The sequence below is a fragment of the Mesocricetus auratus genome, unplaced genomic scaffold (genome assembly GCF_017639785.1).
Source record: "Mesocricetus auratus isolate SY011 unplaced genomic scaffold, BCM_Maur_2.0 Super-Scaffold_100014, whole genome shotgun sequence".
Classification (NCBI taxonomy): domain Eukaryota; kingdom Metazoa; phylum Chordata; class Mammalia; order Rodentia; family Cricetidae; genus Mesocricetus; species Mesocricetus auratus.
The window spans coordinates 32414117-32437518 of NW_024429197.1; the positions used below are offsets into that span (position 1 = coordinate 32414117).

The window sequence follows — 23402 nt, forward strand, 5'->3', positions numbered from 1 at the left end:
CCTCATCCATAGAATGGGCCTGGTGAAGTTGAAGTGAGGCCCTTTCAGATCCACGCCATCCACGCTCGGTGCTAGTACAGGGAATGCAGTCACTCCATCATTCAGCCAGCTTGATGGGGCCCCACAATGTGCCGGATGCTAATTCCAGCTCCAAGCACAGAATAGTGACCTGACATTTTGGTCTGGGGAAATAGACCTATCCCTTATTCTTGTTACTCAGAGTTAAGCCTGACTGTCCACTTGTGAGCAGCTGTCCCTGACTATTCTATACTGGCTCCTTTCCCCTTTCCAAACTTGACTGATAATCCAAAGCAGGTCAGTCCAGTCCGATGCTGGGCAGGGTAATGATTCGCAGGGTTACCTTCTCCGGGCTGCAGTTTGACTGGACTCAGCTGGGTGGTTCATCTGTCTACACTGTACACACAGTTCTCTTAGGGGGCTGAAACTCGATCGTCCCTTACCTGCCAGGCTCCCTGTCTGCATGGATTCACTCCTCCTTAGTCTAGCCTGGGTTTCCTTCCATCTTGGTGTCTGGGTTCCAGAAAGGAAAAGCACGCACCACCACAAACCCTGACATACATTCCTTTCACAACAGTCTGAGCCAGAGCTGAGGAGATTCTGCCCACTGATGGGACAAGTGGGAAAGAACTTGTGGCTCACCGTTCCACAAGTCTGCATCAGATCAAAGTGTAATGTGAAGCTATTCATTTCACGTGGTCTTGTTTTCTTCCTTAAGATAATGGGAATCAATGGATTGACACAGGTTAATGGGCTCTCAGGTAGCAGAATGCCTTAATGGGACTGGAATTTACCAAAAGGCTTAAAAGAAGTGTTACTGATGGTAGAGTTTCAGGCTGAGGTGTATGGACCCTTTCTGTCCTCCTTTAGTTTAGAGAGGTAGGGTGCTTTACCGACCCTCAAACGCAGACTTCAGGAGCCGACTTCCCATTGCACCATCAAGGTTTTTCACTTATACCAACTACTGAGATACAGAAACATGTCCCTTCTCTTGGACTGTGATATTTTTGTCAGTTTGACCAAATCAAAAGTCACCTGGGAAGAAAGTTCCAGAGACAGTGTCTAGACCATGTGAGAGATTACCTTGATTACATCAGTTGAGTGCCTGCCTACTGAGGAGCATCATTCTCTAGGCAGGGATCCTGGACTGTCTGTCCAAGAGGGGAAGAAAGGAGTTGAGCACTTGACCGCACAAATTCTTTGCTCTCTGCTCCTTGTCTATGGATGTCATGTGACTTTCTCACGATGATGGACTATATACCCTGAGCTGTGAGCCAGAATAAACCCTTCCTCCCTTAAGTTGCTTTTGTTGGGGTATTCATATTTATTTATTTACTTTGGCTTCTTTGAAATAGGGTCTCCCTGTGTAGCTCCGGCTGACCTGGAACTCGCTGTGTAGACCAGGCTGGCCTGAACTCACAGAGATCCTCCTGCCTCTGCTCCCTGAGTGCTGGAGTTAGGCGTGTGCCGCTATGCCAGGCTTTGTTGGAGTATGTATTTTATCACAGCAATGGGAAGTCTCACTCTGTGTTCTGCTTTCCACTGCCCTGAAGGTGGAGAGCATCATCACTTTCCGGGAGAATCAGGACGTGATGGAAACGAAAGGAGAAAAGGAGACGACGATGAAGAGGATGATGGTACGGGGGGGGGGGCACAGGCGGGGCTGTGGCACTCGGGTGGGATTCCTGAGTCCACCATTGGACAGATGGCTGGAGCGAGCTGGGAAGAGGACAGGAGCGGGAGACAGGCCTCTGGGCTTGAGGCTCAGGTCTACCCACCTCTCACTGCCCCCACTGCCAAGAGGGAATATGAGCCAGTTATTTCCCTTGTCTGAGCCTCACTCTTCCCATCTCACAAATGGGTGTGATTACGCCTGTAGCTTTGCTTGTGGGAGGACACAACCCATGGCTAGTTCAAGTGAAGTATGTGTGTCTGAGAGCAGTCACTATCAACCTGCTCTCCCCCCAGAGACTCCTGGGGGGCAACTTCAGAGGTTCCTTGAAGCAGCTTCCTCTTAACTAACCGTTAGGATGAGCTGGGACCACACACCACAGAGGCTTACAGTTACATTTGGTTTTGTGGTCCTTAAAGAGAGAAGAGTGTTAGAGGGCCTAGGTCAGACAGCAGTATTTGCCTCACAAGAAAGAGTTCCTAAGTTTGAGCCACACATTTATAATCCTAGTGTGGCAGAGACAGATAACAGACTCTCTGGCCAATCAGACCAGCCTAACTGGCCAGCTTTTGATGCCAATGAGAGCCCTTGCCTCAAAAACCAAGGTGCGCCGCCCCTGAAGAGTGATAGCCTGCGCATGCATGTACACATGAACACACACACACACACACACACACACACACACACACACACCTGCCCAAACACAATGCATAAAAAAAAGATTTCCCCTCTGATACTTAACTTTGACTGACATTAATTGAACACCTACTTTGCGTAGGTGTTTGATGAGAAGTGAAAAGTAGGATGTTTGAGGAATTCCCCTGGACAGCTCGCAGTGGCCATACCTGGGGCTTCTTCTTGGGTCAGTCCCGTGGTTTAGCTGTCAGGCATTGGAAGGGCACCATGGGAACTCTCCACATGGCATGTACAGATCAGGGTGCTGAGTGTTGAGTGGTCTTGAGCTGAGGACTTGAGATTGGTCTGGGCAGAAGCTGGCTCTCCTACCTGTCCAGTGGGAGACAAGTGTGCCCAGGCCCAGGCCCTGCATGGCCTGCTGTCGGAGCCTGGGAGTCAGCCACAGCCGGCTCTCACTGGCTCTGTGCTCCCCACCCAGAGACAGATTCAGGAGGAGCCCCTGGATTCCCTTCTGAGCCCCACCCGCCAGCAAGCCATGGAGACCCTGACACAGCTGAGGTAGCCACCGCTCTCTCTTCCAAGCTCTGCCCCTTCCCCCATGCCTCTGTCCACTTTGAACCGTTCCCTCTCCCCCTTCCCGGTCCCCACGGGGCATGCCCCCTCCGAACCCTTGCGCCCACCTCATCTTGCCCCGGGTAACCTAGCTGAGTCAGGTGCCCTCCTCCCCACTGCGTCCTTGGGCCCTCCCTCACACCTCGCCTCCTCTCTCTCCCAGTCACACCAAGCCTGCCCTGAGTGTCCGGGAGAGGGCGGAGCTAGTGAACACCTGTGTGCGGAGTGTGTTCTCCCTGCCCTCGGTGCAGACCATGCAGGAGAAAGACGAGGCCAGGGCAGAAGTCATCCAGGTGAGATGCCTCCGCCCCCTCCCCTCGTGGGGCTTTAGGTTGGGGACATCCCCAGAAGGGACAACTCACAGGGCCGAGCAGGGGTTTTCTATAGATAGTCTGCCCCACCCTCCACCCTGCCTGAGCGGCCTGGAATGACTCACCTCGCCCGTGCCAGCCTGAACGGGCGCTTGGTAACTGTTCAGCATTTGAGCGAACCAGTGCAGCGGTGGCTCCTTTGGAGGGATCCCACTCGCAAGCCCTGTCCTGAATCAGGGATGCAGACAGAGGCTGCAAAGCCATAGGAATGGGCCGGGATTGGAGGGAAGGACTGAGGACCCGGGAAATGTGCAGACTGTTCAGCAAGCACCCTTAAGCCTCTGCAGTCATCCCTGGAGGTACCGGTGGGGGTGGGTACCAGTAGGATGCAGGGGGAGCGAGGGCCAGGAGGGGCCTGAATGAGGGGTCCAGCTGTTCAGGCACCCTTTCACTCAGCAGGTATTAGCCACGCCCCTCTCCTCATCACTATGGTAGTCTTGCAGCAGTGTGGGGAGGGAAGAGGTGAGCGCTGTTAAGGAATCAGTCAGATGCAAAATCTCAGGGGTCTTCAGTGATGCAAGCATAAATTATGGGGTACCAGAAGGAATATGGATGAGGGATATGGCCTAGGGAGGATGGGGAGGGGTGCTGTGATTCCTCGAGTGAGGGTGGCGTAAAGAACCTGTACCGAACCCATGCCAACTGCCAGGATGACAAGAGGCCGTGTGACTGGAGCCTAAGGGTGAGACAGGAACTCGGAGAAGACAGCTTAGAATGGTAGGAGTGGGACCACACAGACAGACAGACAGCTTTTGGCTTCAGGGTTCTCAAACTGGTGCCCCAGAGGACCTGGGGAAAAGCGGGCAGCCCTCCTGTAGTTAGGTGTATTGCCAGCAGAGGGCAGTGGTGCATAACAAGCGGCGGCCGTGGGCAGGAAGGAGGTTGTAGGGCTTGCTTTGTGATTGTGGTGTAATCCTAAGGGCTACGGGCTCTTGAGTGTGTGAAATTAGGAGGCTGGGACAGGGACATCCTAGGGGATAGACGTGAGGAGCCAGCAAAGGGGAGCAGGTAGGAAAAGGGGTCTTCCCAGAGCAGCTTGAACCCACCACTCAGCTTTGCCTGTACCCAAAAAGCAGTTTCAGGACTGTGGGATGGGCAACTGCTGAGGAACCTTGGCAGGGGACAGATGACTTCCCTAAGGGTCACCTGGGACCTGGGTGGGTCTAAAGGTAACAGTTCAGCCAGGAGGCAGAGCACCTTTGAGAGGATGCTCCCTAGCCTTAGCAGTCTTGGGAGAGAGGGCCTGTGGTACTCTTTGCTCCTTGCTGCGTGACCTTGGACACATGTTCCCGGATTTGTAAAATGAGAAAAACAGTCTCAAGACAAAGTGATGGAGGACACGCAAATTACCAGGCACTTGTCTGGCTCACGCCAGGCAGTGGAGGCCAGGCCTCTGCTCCCCGCCACCACGTGGGTAGGAAGTCCGGGAACACTCATCCCCAATTTGTTGCTAAAGAAACTCGAATCCACAGAGTGAAAGTAATTTGTCTAATATTGTACATCAGGTGAGGTACAGAGATGAGGCCGGAAATCAGCTTTTTATGTGTTCAATGCACACTTCTCCGGGACCCACCCAGGGAGTGTCTGGTGCTGGCAGCTATGCTGGGAGCTCCAGAAGCTCTGTTCTTCTGTCTACAGACGCTTTACTACCAGACCTTAGATTCCTTGCAGAAACTGCTCAATGCCCTCTTTATTGAAGACCCTACCCCCGCTGGACTGAAGAACATCTTGGAGGTACAGGGCGTGGTGCCTGGGGAGGGAGGGGGAGGCAGAGGGAAACAGGAAAATAGCTTAACGGAAGTGGGAGGTGGACCCCGCATGAGGGGCTGGGCTTTGGATATCATGCTGAACCAGCGCACCGCTTCCCTAGTGTATTTTATGCCGTTTTGTTGAGGTTTTTGGTGATGCAGGGGGCGGGGTTGTACCTAAGCCCTCACCCCTCGTAGGCAAGCTCTACCACTGAGCCCTTTTAAAAACGTTTTGTTTGTAGACATTGTCTCAGTGAGTCGCCCAGAATGGCCTTGATCTTTCAATTCTCCCGTCTCAGCCTCCTGAGTAGCTGGGGTCACAGGCCTGGACCTCTGCCCTTTCTCTGTCTACTATGAGCCCACAGCCACCCCTGCAGCTCCTGCTTTTGCCTCACGCCTTTCTCCATCCTTACCCCGCCTCCTTCCCTTTCCTGTCTCTTCCTTGACTCCTCTCCCTTCTTCCTGTCTGAGTCCTGTTATCAGCTCAAACCCCATCTGTCACTGAGCCGCAAAAGGAGGAGGACTATGGCAAATTGCCTTCTTACTTCTGGAAGCTTCTTGCAGACTATTGGCTTTCTCACCGGACGTCAGGGGCTGGCATCCAATGGTAGCAGAGACTCTCCCTTGTCCCCACAGCCCCTAGGGCCCTGGATGAACTCTGGGAAGGCCCATGAGCGAGCGCGGGCTGTGAACAGCAACGTCTCTGTGTTGAACCACACACTCGGGACCCTGCCTTTCTTCGTGAGTGTTCCTGGAGGGGTGGACACTCAGCTGACCCCCTGCTGCCAGGGCAGATATCTAGGTCTGCTTGCCCTGCTGCCTTCTGTAGCTACAGACTCCCTCCCTGTGGTTATGACACTAACAGATGTCCTCGGGGTTCCCAGCGCTGGGTCTTCTGCTGGGGAGGCTCCTTCTTCGTATTGGGGATCCTGATGAAGAGATCGGCCGGGAAGCTCTGGACGGCATTGCTATCCTCTACACTATCCTGGATCTCCAGAAACGTACGCCCCACGCCAGGTCCCTAGCAGCTGAGCAGCCAGGGGAGAGAGAGTGTGGTATGGTTGGGCGGCTGGAGACAGGCAGCGATGGTTAGGTGGGGATTGGGAATGGATGTGAAATCTCCGTGGAAGCAGGGGCAGAGATACAAGTGAACCTTTACTTTTAATGCTTGTTTTGTTTCCGGGACAGGATCTTACTATATAGCTCAGTCTGGCCCTCAACCTTTAATCCTCTTCCCTTAGCTTCTTAAGCACTGGGACTGCAGGCATGTACTGCCTCATCTAGACAGCAAATCTGTCTTGATGGAAGCTGCCCTTCATTAGCTGGGCTTTTCCACATCGTTCCAACCTTACTTTCTCCTTCCCATGGTACCATGGGTACTTAGGCATGATGGATGGCTTCTTTTGTCTGTCTTTCCCACTAGACTGTAATGCCACGAGGGGAGGGCAGGGTCCTGGCTGGCATATGACCATATTCACGGACTTCATTAGGAGCTAATGAAGGCCAGGTCCCCCATTAGAATCTGAAGCCTGTAAGTGAGGGGATGTCCTGAGATTAGGGTCCAGGCAGCCCAAGAGACGGCATGAGCCTGCTGCTCCCCAGACCACCCAGTGTCAGTTGCCTCCAGCCTCCTGCCTTTTTTTCTCCTTGGCTCTGGTTCTATCTCAACCAGGAAACTTTAGTTGGTTACTTAGCCTCTCTTAACCATGGAGGGAGAGTGGCCTGCATATTAGACCTGGCTGTGACCCTCGACTTTCCCAGCTAGGTGACCTCAGGCAGGCACTTGCCTTGCCTAGATTTCCTCATCTGTACAGGGTTACATTAGAGTGTAACTCATAGCTTTTTTGAAATATTAAATGCTTTTCTTCCTAAGAGTGCATGGGAGGCCGGGCGTTGGTGGCGCCCGCCTTTAATCCCAGCACTCGGGAGGCAGAGGCAGGCGGAACTCTGTGAGTTCGAGGCCAGCCTGGTCTACAGGACAGCCTCCAAAGCTACAGAGAAACCCTGTCTCGAAAAACCAAAAAAAAAAAAAAAAAAAAAAAAAAAGAGTGCATGGGAGGAGACCAGCTCAGGGTTCCATGTCATAGGCACTTGTCACATAGAGTTTTCTTCTCCCCATGCTCCCACCCCCTTCTGGGATCTGTCTGGGGGTGCCTCTGTTCTTTCTCATTTCTAGCATTTGGGGCAATGTCACCTGAGACCCTTAAATGGTGGGAGAAAGGTATCTACAGTAGTGATCATCCCTAGCAAGGGGGCTGGAATTGTGGGACACCCAGTTTAATTTCACTGCAGGTGAACAATGTGAGTCATTGTTAAGGTATTTGAGTATGCTCTGTCCTGCTGAAATTCAGGTTGAGCTGAGTGTCCTGTGTTCTTTGGGAGACCCACAGGCCACAGTCACTCTGGAGGAGGGGGCGTTAGCTTGGGTTGGCGATCTGTGTAAAGTGCAGGGCTAGACTGGAGTCGGCTCTGTCTGGCCACAGAACCCCAGTTCCTGCCGCTGAGAGTGTGCTCTATACACTCACACTGTCTCGGTGACCCTTTCTTGTGCCCAGACCTGGCTCTGATGAGGACCTAGTCCCTAAATATGTTTCCTTCCCCAGAAGACCCAGAGACCCTCTGTGCCAGGCACTGCTTTAGCTCTGGGGACACAGCCTGGACAAGAGATTCATTAAGCATGCCTCCCTCCCTTTGGTTTACCTTCTTGTTGCCAGGAGATAGATAACAGGCAAAAATAAGCAAGCAAAGCGCAGAATAAGTCAGATGCAAAACACAGAGGGAACAAAGGCAGCGGAGGCTAGAGAGATGAGCTTTCTCAAATGGTGCTGCTAATGCTGGACCTGATAGCACATGCTGACAATGCCGGCAATGGATGGAAAGGCGGAGGCCATCCTGGACTAGAGACCCCACCTCTAAAAACACATGAAATGGACTAGATATGGTAGCGCACACCTCTAATCTCAGCACTCAGGGGACTAGTCGTTCAAGCCACCCTCAGCTGCATAGAGATTTGGAGGTCAGCCTGGATTATGTGAGCCCCCGTGTATCAACAAAACCAAGCAAAAGCAGGGCTGGGCGTTGGTGGCGCACGCCTTTAATCCCAGAACTCGGGAGGCAGGGGCAGGCAGATCTCTGTGAGTTCAAGGCCAGCCTGGTCTACCGAGGGAGTTCCAAGACAGCCACAGCCTAGGCTACACAGAGAAACCCTGTCTCAAAAAAACCAATCAATCAAACAAACAAAAACAACCCCAAACAAACAAACAAACAAACAAACAAAAACCCAAGCAAAATCATCAATAAGCCAACCAAATAAAAATATCACCCAAACACATAAACAACTCAAACAAACAAACAAAAAGTATTGCAAAGCTATGGGTGTTCAGTGGTTAGCATGCTTGTCTAGCATGGGTCTGGCCCTGAATTCCATCCCAGAACTGAAGATGGGGTGAGGCAGATGTGGGGGCTGCACATCTTTAGTCCCTACACTCTAGAGGCAGAGGCAGACGGATCTCTGTGCGTTAGAGGCCAGTCTGGTCTACATAGTGAATTCCAGACCAGTCAGGGGTACATGGTGAGTCCCTGTCTTAAAAACCAAAAGAAAACAGAAAAGCCGCTGGCTACTAGAATAGCAATAACAAAATGAAACAGATAATGCTGCAGACTCAAGCAGCAGGGACTCTTGCACACTGCTAGTGGAAATAGAGCTGGGAAAAGGTCTGGCATGTCTCAGGAGGGTGAACCTGTGCCTACTGTGAGTCGGTGATTTCTGTCCTGGCACATCCCTGGCAGAAGCGTCGATATATTCACCAGGAGACACGCTATGTGAGCAGCATGCCGCAGGAGGCCTGGAAGCAGCCTAGAGGTGCATGCCGAGGAAGACAGGCATACACACTGCAGGCCCTCCCAGCATGGAAAGTTGTACCACACTGACAAAGAATGAGAACAAGTAGCAGATGCTGCAGGGTGGAACCGGACACGAGGGATAATGTTATGGGAGTCCATTTAGTAAAGGAACTCTTGCTTCTGAACCAGAACAGTGGTTGCCCGGGATGCTGAGCGGGCTTCTGGGGGGCTGGTTGGATTGTTTCTTGCCTTGGGTGCCAGCTGCCTGCACAGGTTCACCGTGTGAAAATGGACTGTGCAGATGATGTGGACTTAGCAGACAGTTCAAAGCGATGGTCGGATCAGGGTTCCTCAGAAGTGTCTTCTCCTGTAGGAAACAAGAACAAGGAAGAGATCAACAAGAAAGAGCTGTATGAGAGCAACAAGCGCTTCCTAGGGCCCTACAACCCTGTCAGCCCGTGCCAGAACATTCTCCGTGTCATTGCGGTGACTACCAGTGGTCCAGGAGGGGAGGGAAATGGGGTTGCCTCTAGAAAACATCCTAGGAAGGAAGCCTTCTCCAGCCGCACAGGCTTTCTGGGCGCCTTTCTCTCTCTGTGTTCTAGCCCAGTGGTTCTCAATCTGTGGGTTGTCACCCCCACAGGGTCACATATCAGATACCCTGTGTATCAGATATTTACATTACAATTCGTAACAGTAGCAAAATTACAGTTATGAAGTAGCAATGAAATAATTTTATGGTCGAGGGGGTCACCACACCAGGGGGGACTGTGTTAAAGGGTTGAAGCATTAGGAAGGCTGAGAGCCATTGCTCTGGCCCATGACACCTCCTCCTCCTCTGAGGTGCAAGCCAGCCGACTCTGGGTGCAGGGACCATATCTCCCTTGTTTGTTTGCCTCCCCTCCCCCCTCTTTCTCTCTCTCAAAGATGGAGACTTGTTATGCTCCTCAGGCTGCTCTCAACCCCCTGGGCTCATGTAATCCTCCTCAAGCCTCCTCAGCCTCCCAAGCAGCTTGGGCTGCAGGAGCACGTTGGTGCCTGGCTGTCCCTCTGAGTCTCCAAAGGGTCTAATGTTCACACATTACAGAATGTGTGTGGTGCTTAGCACCACCAGCCTTCTCTTGGAGTTGGGTGGAGTCTATGCTTCTCTGTGTGGCTCAGGGGATCTGCCCTACTCAGCAGTGTCAAGACCTCCATACCTATATTTCAGGAATTTGGAGACTTCCTGGGGCCCCAGCAGGTAAAGGACCTGCTGCTAGCAGCCTTGGAAGGCCTGAAGGACATCTCAGAGACTCGGGGGAAGGACTCCGGGGAGATGATGCAGCTGGCCTCGGAGGTCACGCTCAGTTCTGTGCTGGAGTGGTACCGTCACAGGGCGCTGGAGGTGGTAAGGCCTCTTGGAGGCAGAGGCCAGGATACCAGGCCATGGGGGAGTCCCAGGATCCTGCTTCTCCTGGGGTAGCCTGCCTGCCTGTGGACAGGGTTGGAGCTTAGCATTGGGCTAGGAAGGAGTATGCACCGCCCCGAGGGAAACCAAATGGCTTGATAGGAGTGGGGAGTAGTAACGGGGTCTATCTCACTCCGGGGGGAGTAGCAGGCCTCCCCACTTCTGTATTGCCCCCCTCTCCCTGTCTTTTTGGTCCCCTCTTGTTACTCTACCCTACCCTCCCATCTGCTCACGCTCCTCATGCCCGTCTCTGCTTCTCCAATGGGCCTTCCTCCACCTGCTCATGGCGACTTCCAGATCCCGGAAATCATGCAGGGCATCTACTTGCAACTGGGTCACATCCAGGAGCCGCGGGCACGTGAGGTGGCCCTGCTGCCCATCTCCTTCCTGGCCAACTCCTTCATGACTGAGGTTGTGGTGGCCCTGCTCATGTGCCCCCTCCCGCTGGACAGGTACCAAGCAAGGAGGTTTTCATCCTTCTCTGGACACTTGTCCAGAGAAGCCCCTGCCCTCCCCTGCTCCTACACAGTCTGTGGTACTTATGACAGCCAGCAAGCCCTTCCTGGGGGTAGGAGACCCAGGGAACTCAGAGGGACCAGAGTCTCTTACATGAGCCTTGTTTTCTGTGACTCTTCAGAGACTACTCCAGCTACAAGGGTCACAGTCCTGCGAAGCCCCATGCTCTAACGGTCCCATTGGTTCTTGTAGTTAATTGATAGTCCCTCCTAATCCAGATGTTATGTACCAAGCAGCCATAAACATGACCATTTTTACCATAAGCAATGTTGCCTAGCAACGTATTTGAAATACTATCTTTATTGGGTTTCCAGGGGAACAGAGCCGGGAGATGAGTGGAAGGTTCAGATGCTCCTGCATTCAGGCAAAAAGGGTTTCATTAACCCGTTAGCTCCCATGACCCACAGCAGGAGTGTCCCCTGGTGCAGCTGCTCCTTCTGCTTGGGTAGCTTCCTGCCGAGGGCCTGGAGTTGTGCTTTCTGGGAGTCTGTGGTAAGGGCAAGATCCAGGCCCCAAAGGGCTCCGTGACCTCCACTCCTGCCCCCAGGAGGCAGCTTCAGAGACATCAGATGCGGTAGCATCTTGCCTTAGCAGCTCGGCAGCAGCTATCTTGGACTGATGGTTTTACTTCCCTGAGCCTCCATTCTGCCTCTGTACAATGGGAATAATGTCCTCTTGTGAGGGTGAGAAGTCAGTGCCTTTGAGCGCTTCTAGGTGTCTGCAGCTGTGTCCTCAGGCATTTGCGTGGTGCCTGGTTCACACGTCTGTTCTAAGGAGCGTTGCCGAGCAATACACTAAATGAGAATAGTGTCTGAGCCCTGGAAACGAGGTTCTCAATCACTGTCAGCCCCCTGCCTCATGGAGAATGTTTCCAGGACCACTCCTTGTGCGCACGCTCATGGATACCGTGTCATTGGCACTGCGCCCCAGCCCTGAAGCCATTTGGCACCAGGCGGCCTCTGCCCTAGGCACCACTAACGATCCTCCTTCCTCCTTAGCAACGGGGCAGAGATGTGGAGGCAGCTGATCCTTCGGAAACCCAGCTGTGACGTCCGAGACCTGCTGGATCTGCTCCTGACTAGCCTGAAGGAGAAGCCTGTTACCAAGAAGGGTCGGGCCTCCATCGTGCCCCTGGCGGTGAGGACCAGACACCTGCCTTCCCTTCCCTTCGACTCCACTCAGCACACCTGCTGTAAGGTCCCATCTGCCAGAGGGGGCAGAAGCTATGCATTTCTAGGCTGGATTAGAGAGTCAATCCCACTTTCTCAGAGCAATAAACTAGGCTTCTGCCAGCAGTGCTGGGAGGATGGACTGGGTCAAGCCACGCCCCTCTACCCCTAGGCAGCCAGTGGCCTGTGTGAGCTCCTGTCCGTCAACAGCTGTGTGGGTCGTGTGAGGCGGATCTACCCTCAGCTGCTCCTGGCCCTGCTTATTCAGGTCCATTACCACATCGGCCTCAACCTGCCCTGCCGTGTGGCTCCTCGAAAGGATGCCAAAGATGACTTCCAGCCTCCGATCTTCGTACCTGTACGGTAGGCCCGCCGTCTCTCTGCCCTGCCGTCCTTGCAGTGCGGAGCGCTACCTACCCAGCAAGGGCCCCTCAAACATCTTATTCATAGACACTAATTCTAGCACTCGAGGAGGAAGCAGAGCGTCCCTTTGTTTTTGGAAACAGGAGCTCACGTGGTCCAGGCTGGCCCCAAGCTTGCTATGAAGCTGAGGGCGATCTTGAACTTGTGATTCCCCCTGTCCCCATCTCCCTAGTCACTGGGATTATAGGCATGCTCCACCCTGCCCAGTTCATCTGGTCCTAGGGCTTGGTTCATGCTGGAAAAGCATTCTCTACCCACGGAGCTGCCTCCACAGACACTAGGAACACCGTGTTATTGGAGTCGCACTTCTGCTCCCCGGCTGGTTCTGCTCCCCTTTTCTGCTCCCACAGCTCTGCTCAATGGTGGGAAAGGATCAGGTGTCCAAGGACCTTTACCCACTACCACCCCCAGAGGGCTTGCTCGTATTAGATGTGTAGCACAGATCCACCAGTGCTCTTAATTATTAATTGGAATACAGTATGTGCACACTGGGGAGGGAGGGCATTAAAATCAACTCTTTTTCCTGTTCGCACCTCAGATACCTTCCCAAAAGACAAGCGAGTTTTCTCTCATGCCTTTTCAAGGGTAGCTAGTGTAGATGAGCACATGGATTTGCATTCTATTTTTAGAGGTCCTAGCCCATGCATGCCACGGGTGCGCATTTGCATCGAGTCTTGGAGGTCTTCGTACATACGTTATTTTTGACAGCTGCCGAGCAGCCTTATGCGCAGAAACTCAGTCACCATGTGTGCAGCCCTCCTGATTCGGGCGCTTCTTGCCCTTTGCAACTGCAGATGACAGCACTGTGGGCTTGCTTGCATAGATGCATGCATGTAATTGTGTGTGTGTAGCATGGACTCCTGAAGGGTGGGGCATCAATGGGCTTCTTCGAAGGGATGCTAAAATGGCGTAGGAATGCATGATGGAAAAAGTTCTTGACCCCTGAGTGATGAAAATTTAAATGAAGGGCCGGTGAGATGGCTCAGCAGCTAAAGGTGCTTGCCGTCAACCCGAGTGCCGTCCTCATGACCCACGTGGTGGAGAACAGAACTGATTCTCTGACCTCTGAATGTGCACACACGAGTGCACGTGAGCGCGAGCACACACACACATTCGTGTGCACACACACACACACACACACACAAAGATTAGCTGAGATGTAGTAATTCCTCAACTCTCCCATTTGCCAGTGTGCACAGAGGAAAATGTCACCAGTAGTTGTGGTCTGTGTCAGTGCCTATATCTCCACATTTATTCTAGGGTAACGTATTGCAGAACATTTTAATCTTTGCAAATCTAAGTCGCAAAAATGGATTTCTTTCCTTTTTTTTTCTTTTTTGTTCTTTAGATAATGTCTTTAAAAGGAATCTCTGATTCTCCTGCCTCATTTATGAGAGCTGGGATGTTAGGGTTCCACCACCACCATACCTGGTATGCTGTGTGTGTGTGTGTGTGTGTGTGTGCATGCGCGCGCAAATATGAGCTGGAGTTTTAGTTTTCATTTCTCTCATTTAAATGAACCTGAGATTTAAATGGCATTTGTATTCCCATTTATGTGTGCACGTTGCCCTTTGACCTTTCATATAGGACTATTGGGGATTTTTCTTAGCAATTTTTAATTAATTTTATTTTCATCTTCCCTATTAATTTATGAGGATCATGTTATTAAGGGAACTGTCATTTACATTAACTTTAGTCACTTGAGCTGCGATTATTTCATGTTTTTTTGTCATTCAAAAAGTTAGCTATTTACATGGCATGCTCATCAGTTTCCCTTTCTCATCCTTTCGTGCGTGGTACTTACAGAAGCATATTTAGAAGGGCAAGGGACAAGTTGTGTGTGGTTGGAGGCCTTTGATGCAGACCTATCTATCACTCAGGCTCTGTTTTTTGGCAGGGGGAGGGCGGGGGTACTAATCCTTTGGAGGCCCCCCTGCCAAGAGATGGGTGGCTAATGTCTGCCCAATAGTTGTGAGAAGTAATAGCCTCCCACCCCTCTAGAGAGACACCTGCCATCTGTGCGCCCTCTTGCATCTCTGCCTGTGCTTGCTGGGGCTGCCGGTTCCTGGGAAACTGCAAAAGAGGAAGGGGTGCTGTGCTGCATCCACAGTAGGAGGAAGAACACAGATAGAGACATCCTTTTCTGGAAGTGATGAAGGGCATGGCTTCCAAGAGAGGAGTCAACTCAGCTAAGACCACAGGACCACTGGAAGGAAGCCCTACCCCATAGCCATGGTGATAGCACACCCTACCCACAGCCCAGAGACAGTTCACCTTATCCACAGAAAAGTGATAGCCCATCCTATCCATAGACAACCAACTCTAACCACAGCACAGGATATCCCACCCTAGCCGGCGGCATGGTATCAACTTACCCTACCCATGGTCCAGTGACAGCCCACTCTCCCTACAGCATGGTGACATCCTGCCCTACCAGCAGCACAGCAACAGCCCACACTACCTACAGCATGGTGACAGCCCACCCTACCTACAGCACAGTGACAGCCTATCCTATCCACATCGCAGTGACAGTCCATCCTACCTACAGCAATAGTGACAGCCTATTCTACCGTCAGCACAGCAACAACCCACACTAACCACATCACAGTGACAGCCACCTTACCAACAATATGGTGACAGCCCACCCTACCTTCAGCATGGCCATAGCCAGGGAGGTAGCAAAAGCAAAAGAGGCAACTTCCAGGCTGAAGGGACCAAAGAGCCCTAAAATGGTGCCTGGATGAAGGAACTGAATAGTGCCCCCAAAGATCCATCCACGTGGAACCTGTGACTATGACCTGATTTGGAAGAGTGGTCTTTAAGGATGTTTAGGTGAACTTGTCCTAGGTTAACTATGTGGGCCCTGAATTCCATGACAAGGTCCTTGTGAGAAGAGGAAACTCTGGGACACAGCCAGAAGGCAGTTTTCCAGGACAGAGAGGACATGGTCTTCTCCAAGCAAGGAAGCTGGTTCATGAAGGGAAGACCTCCTCTTAGAGTTTTCAAGGGAGCACACCCTGCCAGAGGGAACACATCCCTGCCAGAGGGAGCACATCCCTGCCAGAGGGAGCACAGCCCTGCCAGAGGGAGCACATCCCTGCCAGAGGGAGCACAGCCCTGCCAGAGGGAGCATAGCCCTGCTAACATCTTGAATTTGGGTTCTGGCCCCTAGAACCAGCAGAGTCATTCCTGCTGCTTTAAGGTACCCGTGGTCGCTAGCCACAGCAGCCACACTGTGGGGAGGCCTTTTGTGTGAATCCTTGGTGCTCCAGACTCAGGTGACAGATGGAAAAGTCACCTACAGACGTATGGAGAGGGCCATACTTGTCTGCTTCTCGAAGTTGTTCCTGTTGAGGTTGGGAGGGAAAGCCTTTCTCCCAGCCCAGGCCTGTGAATGTGACAGCTCTACTGATACCAGGTGACATGTCTCATATGAGTTTGAAGGAAAGAGGATCCTGGATTCAAGCTCATGGGCACAGGCATGGTCTGAAGGCTATGGCAGCCCTAGGCTTTTAATTTGCTCTGGGTCGGGCCATGGCTCTCCAGCCACCATTCAGGGACTGGGGATGAAATTTCAAGGTGCCCCTTGCTCTGCTCTGCTTGGCAGGCAGGTGGAACTTGCACGTGGGTACCTGGTGGCCCGTAGAGCCATCCCATCACCTGGGCCTCCTGCCTCCAGTAGCCGTCTCTTCCTTTTCATGGGTGCTTGCTATCTTTGTCCTCCAGCCAAAGCTTGGGAGTTGGGTAGAGACACAGGGTCATTTTTGTCAAAATGCTGAAGAGCCGAGGGGAGAGGAAGAAACTGGAATGCTGTAGCTTAGGCCCAAGTGCAGATTCATCTGCAAGATTATTCATTCACACAGCGGCTCTTCCTGGCCGGCTGTGACCTTTGCCCCTGCACTAACACAAAAGTGGGTGGTGGTGGTGGTAATGAGTTATGTCAGCCTGGTCTTGGAAGTGGGCTTTGTGCATCCAGAGCCGGACCCAGGACTGTCAGGCCTGAGGTTGCTGTCTGGAATTTCTTCACTTCCTTTCCTTGGAGCTCCTGAGCTCAGCGCTGCCCCAGGACGGTTGGCATGAAGGGGACCAAAGCTGACCATACAGAGGCACCGTGCAGGACGGGAGGCCAGCCTGGCTGCAGGGAGCCCTGATGGGACCTCGTCTGCTTCACGAAGTTGTTCCTGTTGAGGTTGGGAGGGAAAGCCTTTCTCCCAGCCCAGGCCTGATGGCTTGGCTTAGCCATCTGGGAAGAGGGTGGTATGAGAGGCTGCTCCCTCCTTCCCTCGTTCTGTGTCTCCCCAACTTCCGTGCTGGATCTTGAACATAGGTCCTCAGGAGTGGTAGGTAACTCCGCCACTGAGCCGTATCCCTCTTTTTAGTTAGTTTTTTTTTTTCAAGACAGGACCTTATTGTATTGTTTTGTTTTTGTTTTTTGTTTTTTTGTTTTTTGGTTTTTGGTTTTTCAAGACAAGGTTTCTCTGTGGCTTTGGAGGCTGTCCTGGAACTCACTCTGTAGACCAGGCTGGCCTCGAACTCACAGAGATCCTCCTGCCTCTGCCTCCCGAGTGCTGGGATTAAAGGCGTGCGCTACCAACGCCCGGCTCCTTATTGTATTGTTAAGGCTGGCCTTGAACTCACTCTGTAACTCAGGCTGGCCTTAACCTGTGATCCTCCTGCTTTATATCTCAGTGCCTGCCACCAGGCCTGTCTTGTACTTTTTTCTTTCCATTTTCATGGTGTGTATGCGATATGCACATGTGTGTGTATGTCTGCATGCGTGTGGGCATGTGTGTAGACATGTGTGTGCACGCATGTGTGCCCTCAGGTTGATACCATCCTCAATCACTCTTCTGCCTTCTTCATAGAGGCAGGGTCTCTCAATCAAACCCGCAGCTCATCCTTGCTCTAGGGGATCTCCCATCTCTACCTCTGAGACTGAATTATACACAGTCTGCCATGCCCACCCAGCATTTACCTGAGATCTGGGGATTTGAACGCCAGTCTTGAAGCTAATATGGCAAGTGCTGTCTTGCTCGTTTGAACACAGAGTAACCAGTAGGGGGCTAGTACAGAGGCTGACTGACCTGCAGATCCTGCCCTAGGAGCTTTGGTTTCCACACTGAAGTGCTATTTCTTAAACAAATGCATATGTAAAAAAAAAAAAAAAAACCAGCATCCAGTTCCAGGGTTTCATTATAAAATGTTGCATTTTCATCTCTATTTTTGGTGCTGGTATTGAAACCCAGATCTTGCATACTCCAAAGTACCCTATCACTTGCCCAGCCTTTACCTCTTTTGAGACGGGGTCTCACTTTGTTGCTGTAGTTCCCCTTTACTTTGGGGCTCTTCTGCCTCTCCTCCCTGAGTGCTGGGATTTTGGCTGTTTGCCACCAAGTCTGGCTTAAACTTTGTCTTGAATCCCAAGAACCAACAGTTCATGGTACCATGGGAGTTACGTCTCCACTAAGAACTCTTCAAGCCAATGTTTAGGTTTCTGGGAAACAATTCCATACATTATCTTATTTTAACAGTTTAGAATCATAGTTTGTGTCTCTGATGCTTCTGTCAATGGCAGGATGAATCTACTGACCGTGTGTTTGGCGCTCTCAACGTGGTGGGACCTGAGAGAAAGGAGCGGCTAAGTGAGGCGGACTAAAGTCTCACGTGATAGCCGACTTTAATCAGAGCTCCAGACGGCTTATACTCTGTTAAGAAAGGTCACATGACTAAAGTTCTGGTGATTCCAAGCTGTACACAATCACAAGGACAATCATGTTTCTCCACAGAGGCATATAGAGGACAGTTAAAAATTTACTTGAATAACAAGAGCAAGCAATAATGAGTAATCTGAAGCAAACATACTCCTATCTACTACACCTGGGAGGAGCATGAAAACACACTCCAAGAACAATTTTTTTTGTTTTTTTTTTTTTAGACAGGGTTTCTCTGTGGCTTTGGAGGCTGTCCTGGAACTAGCTCTTGTACACCAGGCTGGTCTCGAACTCACAGAGATCCACCTGCCTCTGCCTCCCGAGTGCTGGGATTAAAGGCATGCGCCACCACTGCCCGACTTCCAAGAACAGTTCTGTGTCTTGAAGAAACTGAGGTCACAGGACTCTTGTTTTCTTACAAGCATTCAGAATTCTCATGTGACTCCATTCTCAAACTATGTTCCCACAATGGTGGTTTCCCTAAGACTGTAGAAAAGCCCAGGCAGCACTATGTACGCTAGAATAAGGACATGCTACGATGCTCACACATGGCCACCGGCTCTTGAGGCCTTTCTCAGAATGCATCCCAGCAGTCTATGGCCTGTGACTTCCCACCTAAAATAGGCTGGGCTAGACATCCAGTTGGTGGCTAGCAGGCGGTAGTACCCTCCAGCTCCCTAGCTCACTTGGGACCTGTGAGCTCTGCTCAGTTCCCTGGGTATGACAACTCCCCAGGGTCTTCTGCTAGGCAGGCAGATGGGAGACCTTCCTGAAAGGCCCCGAGGCAAAAAGGGACTCGGGGCACTGGCAGAAGACTGTCCTGCGGGCTGCCAAGACAGCCATGGCTTGATGGGGAGTGGAGAAGGGAAGAGACAAGACATAGGAAAGAAAGCTTGGCCAGCAGTAAGCTCCTGCAGTAGGCAAGGCCCCAAAGACAGGGAGGGTGGAGGGCGGCCTTTGTTCTGTTTCCTGTCATCTTCTGAAAGCCATTCGTTACTTGTAGAGTCACTGTTGTACTGTTGTGGGCCCAGAGCACACTGCTGACAGTGTAGTTGAGAAGAAGCTTGGTAGTGGCTGCAGCGGCGGTGGCGGCGGTGGTGGCGGTGGTGGGGATGCGAGCCTTGGCAACATGGGCCAGGCGGAGGCGCACAGTGTACAGGACTTTACCCCCTTGTCTTGGCAGCTGGATGGTGAAGGTGGTGAAAACCCTGCTACTGAAAATGGGCTGCTCTTATGAGTCTACGTTCCTGGAGGAGAAGGGTGGCTGGGAGCTCATGGGCCAGGCAGAGAACCACTACCGGGGAGTGTCCCTGCTGGCAAGGTGAGGTGCGAACCTCAGTGGAGCAGGGTGGGCCCTCCAGATCTTCAGACACGCCCACGTTTGCTTTCCTCAGCAACAGCTTTTGTTCCCTCTCATGTCTTCTCTGCACCTTGGGGACACTGCCGCACAGGAACACATCTGGGTCATTTCTCCAAGGCCGCACAGGGAGGAAGTGGTAGCGTGATTTGCCCTGTGCCCTCTGTCAAGTCTCCTTCCTACCCTGGGCCTTCTCACCCTTGCCAGACTAGTGCTTCCTTTCCAAACACACGCACCCTCCCCTGGCCACAGAGGGGCATCTTGACTTCTGTGCTGGTCCTGTAACGCCTGCTATAAGAGCCTCTCCCTGGGTTCAGTACACAGTCACTTGATGGAGAACTAACTGTTCTCCAGGAACCATGCAAAAAGGGGCTACATGGACCACAACTCCATTTAGGTTCTTACCAGCACTAAAGAAACAGTACTATGGCTATATGAGGGTTAAACGGGAGGAAACTGAGGCCCAGAGATGTTAAGTGCCTGTCCCAAGTCACACAGCAAATGCTGGAGTCAGGATTTGAACCCAGACTCCCTCAGCTTCAATTCCATACATGACAGATACTCTCCTAGATTCAGTGGCCCATGAAGAGCTGTGCGTGGTCCTTACAGGAGAGCAAACATCAGGTCATCTTGGCTGGCAGCACTCTGCCCTGATGTATCACCTCAGTGGGTGTGGGCTAGGGTCCCGAGATCCATGTGGGGCTGATGCTGGCTGTGTAGGTGGGGCATGTGGGTGGGGCACTCCATCACTTGCTGGCTCGGTGGGAGGAATGAGGCTGCTGCAGCAGGAACTCTTGGTTGGGGCCACAGCTCTGCCACTTTCCATCTCCGAGAGCTGAGTCAGCCCCACTCAGAGCCTTAGCGCCCTCTGTGAACCGTGGATATTCAAAGTGGCCTGTCTGGAAGGGTGGTGTGGAGAGCCCGTGGGGTGACAAGGTGGGAGGCTGGCCGCTGCTGGCCTCAGTGAGTGAACTCTCACACCCCCTTCCTTCTGCCTTGGCCTCCTGCGCAGTCCTGGGAGGGCTTCCGCTTGTCCTGTTTCCTCCACCAAGTCTCCTTCCCACCTTGGATCTCACCTCCCCACCCGCATAAAGAAGCAGTTAAGTAAAACCGACTCTGAGATATCACCCAGGTGCAGAGGCTAGGGTCAGAGGGACCGGAGTGACCCTGCCTGGCCAGGGTTTGCAGTCACTGTCAGGCCTCCAGCAGCAGGCCTGTGGGCCTGGGAGCCTGAGGGTCTGTCCCCCCCCCAGGGCCATGGTGCAGTACTCCTGCCAAGAGCTGTGTCGCATCCTCTACCTGCTCATCCCGCTCTTGGAGAGAGGTGACGAGAAACACAAGGTCACAGCCACCGCCTTCTTTGTGGAGGTACTTCCTGGGGACCTGGGGACCGTCATGCAGGGCCTTGAGTGTCGTTATGGTCATTTCTCCGGGGAAATAGCACTTTACAGTTTCCAAAGCCTTCCCGGGACCTTCATTCCTTTTCAGTATGAAGGCTCCATAGGTCTTTCTCCTGTGCCTTCTTCTCCGCACCCCTGTACTCCCCTTCCAGACTCTCTGAAAACTCCAGGCACCCATTAGTCTTTGCTGGGCACCACCATGTGTCAGGCACCAGAGATACAAATGTGACCTTGACTCCTCTGCACTGGCCTCGAGGGGTTCTCAGCATGGCAGGGAAGACAGAGAACATCCCAGTTATGTGGAGTCCGTTAAACATTACCCACCTCATCCTCATGTCATCCCCAAATCTGTATGCTTCTACAGAAGGGCTTGTGTTGTTCAGAGACAGGGGAGGTCAGGCGTCACTCAGCTCAGAGAGTCTGGAGGCCCCGGCCAGGTCTTCCTGACTTACTCCTCTATCCTGCTGGCTCTCTGAGTTTGTTCATGGCTGCCAGCAGGTTCTCAGGGGACGGGATGGGGGCCAGACCTTGCCAGACCTGGAGTCCTGAGCAGAATCCTTGTTTCCAGGACCAATGATCCCAGGCCTGGCTTTTCTCTCCTCCCCAGGAGAGACGCCTGCATCTCCGTGGACCCATTACTTCCATGTTCTCTGATTTCAGATGCCACTGCTAGACATCCAGAGCCCCCTTTCCATGATTATTTGTATATCTGTTTTTCCCAGACTCATCAGTGAGGCTATGGTGTCTCATGCCTGTAATTCCAGCTCTTGGAAGGCTGAGGCAGGAGGATTATTATGAGTTCAAGTCTAGCTTTGGGGTACATAGTGAGTTCTAGTCCAGCACAGGCTACAGAGTGAGACCTTGTCTCAAAAACTAACTTAATTAGTTAACTAACTGAGTTACCAATGCCCCGTAGGAGATGTGGCTCAGTGGCAGAGGGCTTGCCTGGCACATGCGAGGCTCTGAGACTGATTTCCTACATTGCAAGTAAAAGAGATAGGAACCATTATCCCTGCGTCTCATGCCTGGCCCACAGCCTGGTGTACAGAAAGCCTTGAGTAGCTTTCATGGACAGACAGAAGGCAGCGGTGGTGTGGTCCTTCCTTCCTTCTGTCTCTGATGGTTAGCCGGTAATCCCGCCCTCTCCTCCAGCTCCTCCTCCCGGTACTCCCCATCCCGAAGACATGGCTCTCCACAGTGGCAGCCAAGGTGATAGACTGTTGTTTGTGAGAGTGAGGTGGTGAGAACCAATGACCATTGCCTGTGGAAAGGAGGGAGGGTATGAGGCAGAAGAGGGAGATGAGGGAGGGTTTTTGTTGATGGTGGTAACCGTGCAATGGGGCATGGAGGAGGAGCAGTCCTCTTGATTCCTGTAGCAAACACACATTCCACCCCGATTCTTGAACTGAGTGATGCCCCCCACAAGAGCCAAGTTTCTGTCCTATAGGAAGGCCCCAGAAGTCCAGGAGGACCGAAGGGCAGATGGAACACTGAGGTTCCTAGTTGCTGCCTCAGAGTTCCTGGGACCGAGAGAAGAGCGTTCAGCCTGGGCTTGAGTTTAGGAAGGAGCTGTGCGTGTTATGGGGGTGAGAGCGCCAGTGTCTGTCCTAGTTGAAGGGCGTACTGCACGCACAGGAGGGACAGACTGGCCTGGTCATTTGAGGGACGGTGGAAGATGGCTGGCTAGTGGAGGAATGTGGGCAGCAGGGTGGACAAAGAATGAAGGAGGCCAGAGAGGCGGGCAGGAGTCAGGAGCCGGGTGATGCAGAGGCACACGGGACAGACAACTTGAACATTCCCATCAGTTTCTGATCAATGTTCGGGAAAGCACTAGTGACCATTAGTTTTCCAAGTCCGCAGCCCCAGGTGGAGGCAGGTCCTGGGAGTCCCAGGGAGACAGTGGGCCGTGTACCCCTCGCCTCAGTGCAGTTTTTCTCTCTCAGCTGTTCCGCATGGAGCAGGTGCGGCGCATCCCCGAGGAGTACTCCCTGGGGCGGATGGTGGAAGGCCTGAGCCATCGTGACCCCATCATGAAGGTGCTGTCCATCCGGGGCCTGGTCATTCTGGCCGGTAGGTCTGAGAAGGTGAGAAGAGGGTTGAGGGAAGCCCAGCGCTGCTAGGCCCTGGGCTAGAGGGAGCTAGGGTTCAGCTGCCATAGTCTCTCAGATGTTGGTTACTGGAATCAGAGTCTATGTCCCCCTACTCTCAGCGGTCCCATCTATAAGATGAATTTGCCTGCCCAATCCCTATGTATTGTATTCTTTTTTCAGTATTTCCTGATCCAGATTTTGCACATATCCCTATAGGCAATATGTAGACAGGAAGGGGTGGTAGTAATTATTCCTATCTTGTGGGTCATAGAAACTGCCCTATTTTCTCTAGTAGGTACTGCTGGAGCTTGCGACACAGCTTGGAAGAAGGGGAAAGGGCATAGAATCAGAAAGTTAACTTGTGATAAAGGGTATCATCCACCAGGGCC

At 52.4% G+C, this 23402-nt stretch overlaps 1 protein-coding gene across 1 annotated transcript in view; it reads left to right on the forward strand.

Moving 5' to 3' along the window:
* Mroh7 (maestro heat like repeat family member 7) overlaps positions 1 to 23402 on the forward strand; it is a 39149-nt gene that overhangs the window by 7336 nt on the left and 8411 nt on the right. Inside the window, exons 4-17 of the mRNA XM_005072176.4 lie at positions 1572 to 1655; positions 2805 to 2884; positions 3102 to 3231; positions 4948 to 5043; positions 5694 to 5798; positions 5923 to 6058; positions 9274 to 9386; positions 10111 to 10287; positions 10645 to 10799; positions 11862 to 12000; positions 12205 to 12395; positions 19350 to 19487; positions 20777 to 20891; positions 22867 to 23007. Of these exons, the coding sequence (XP_005072233.1) occupies positions 1572 to 1655; positions 2805 to 2884; positions 3102 to 3231; positions 4948 to 5043; positions 5694 to 5798; positions 5923 to 6058; positions 9274 to 9386; positions 10111 to 10287; positions 10645 to 10799; positions 11862 to 12000; positions 12205 to 12395; positions 19350 to 19487; positions 20777 to 20891; positions 22867 to 23007 (1800 nt within the window). The remainder of the gene's footprint in view (positions 1 to 1571; positions 1656 to 2804; positions 2885 to 3101; positions 3232 to 4947; positions 5044 to 5693; positions 5799 to 5922; positions 6059 to 9273; positions 9387 to 10110; positions 10288 to 10644; positions 10800 to 11861; positions 12001 to 12204; positions 12396 to 19349; positions 19488 to 20776; positions 20892 to 22866; positions 23008 to 23402) is intronic.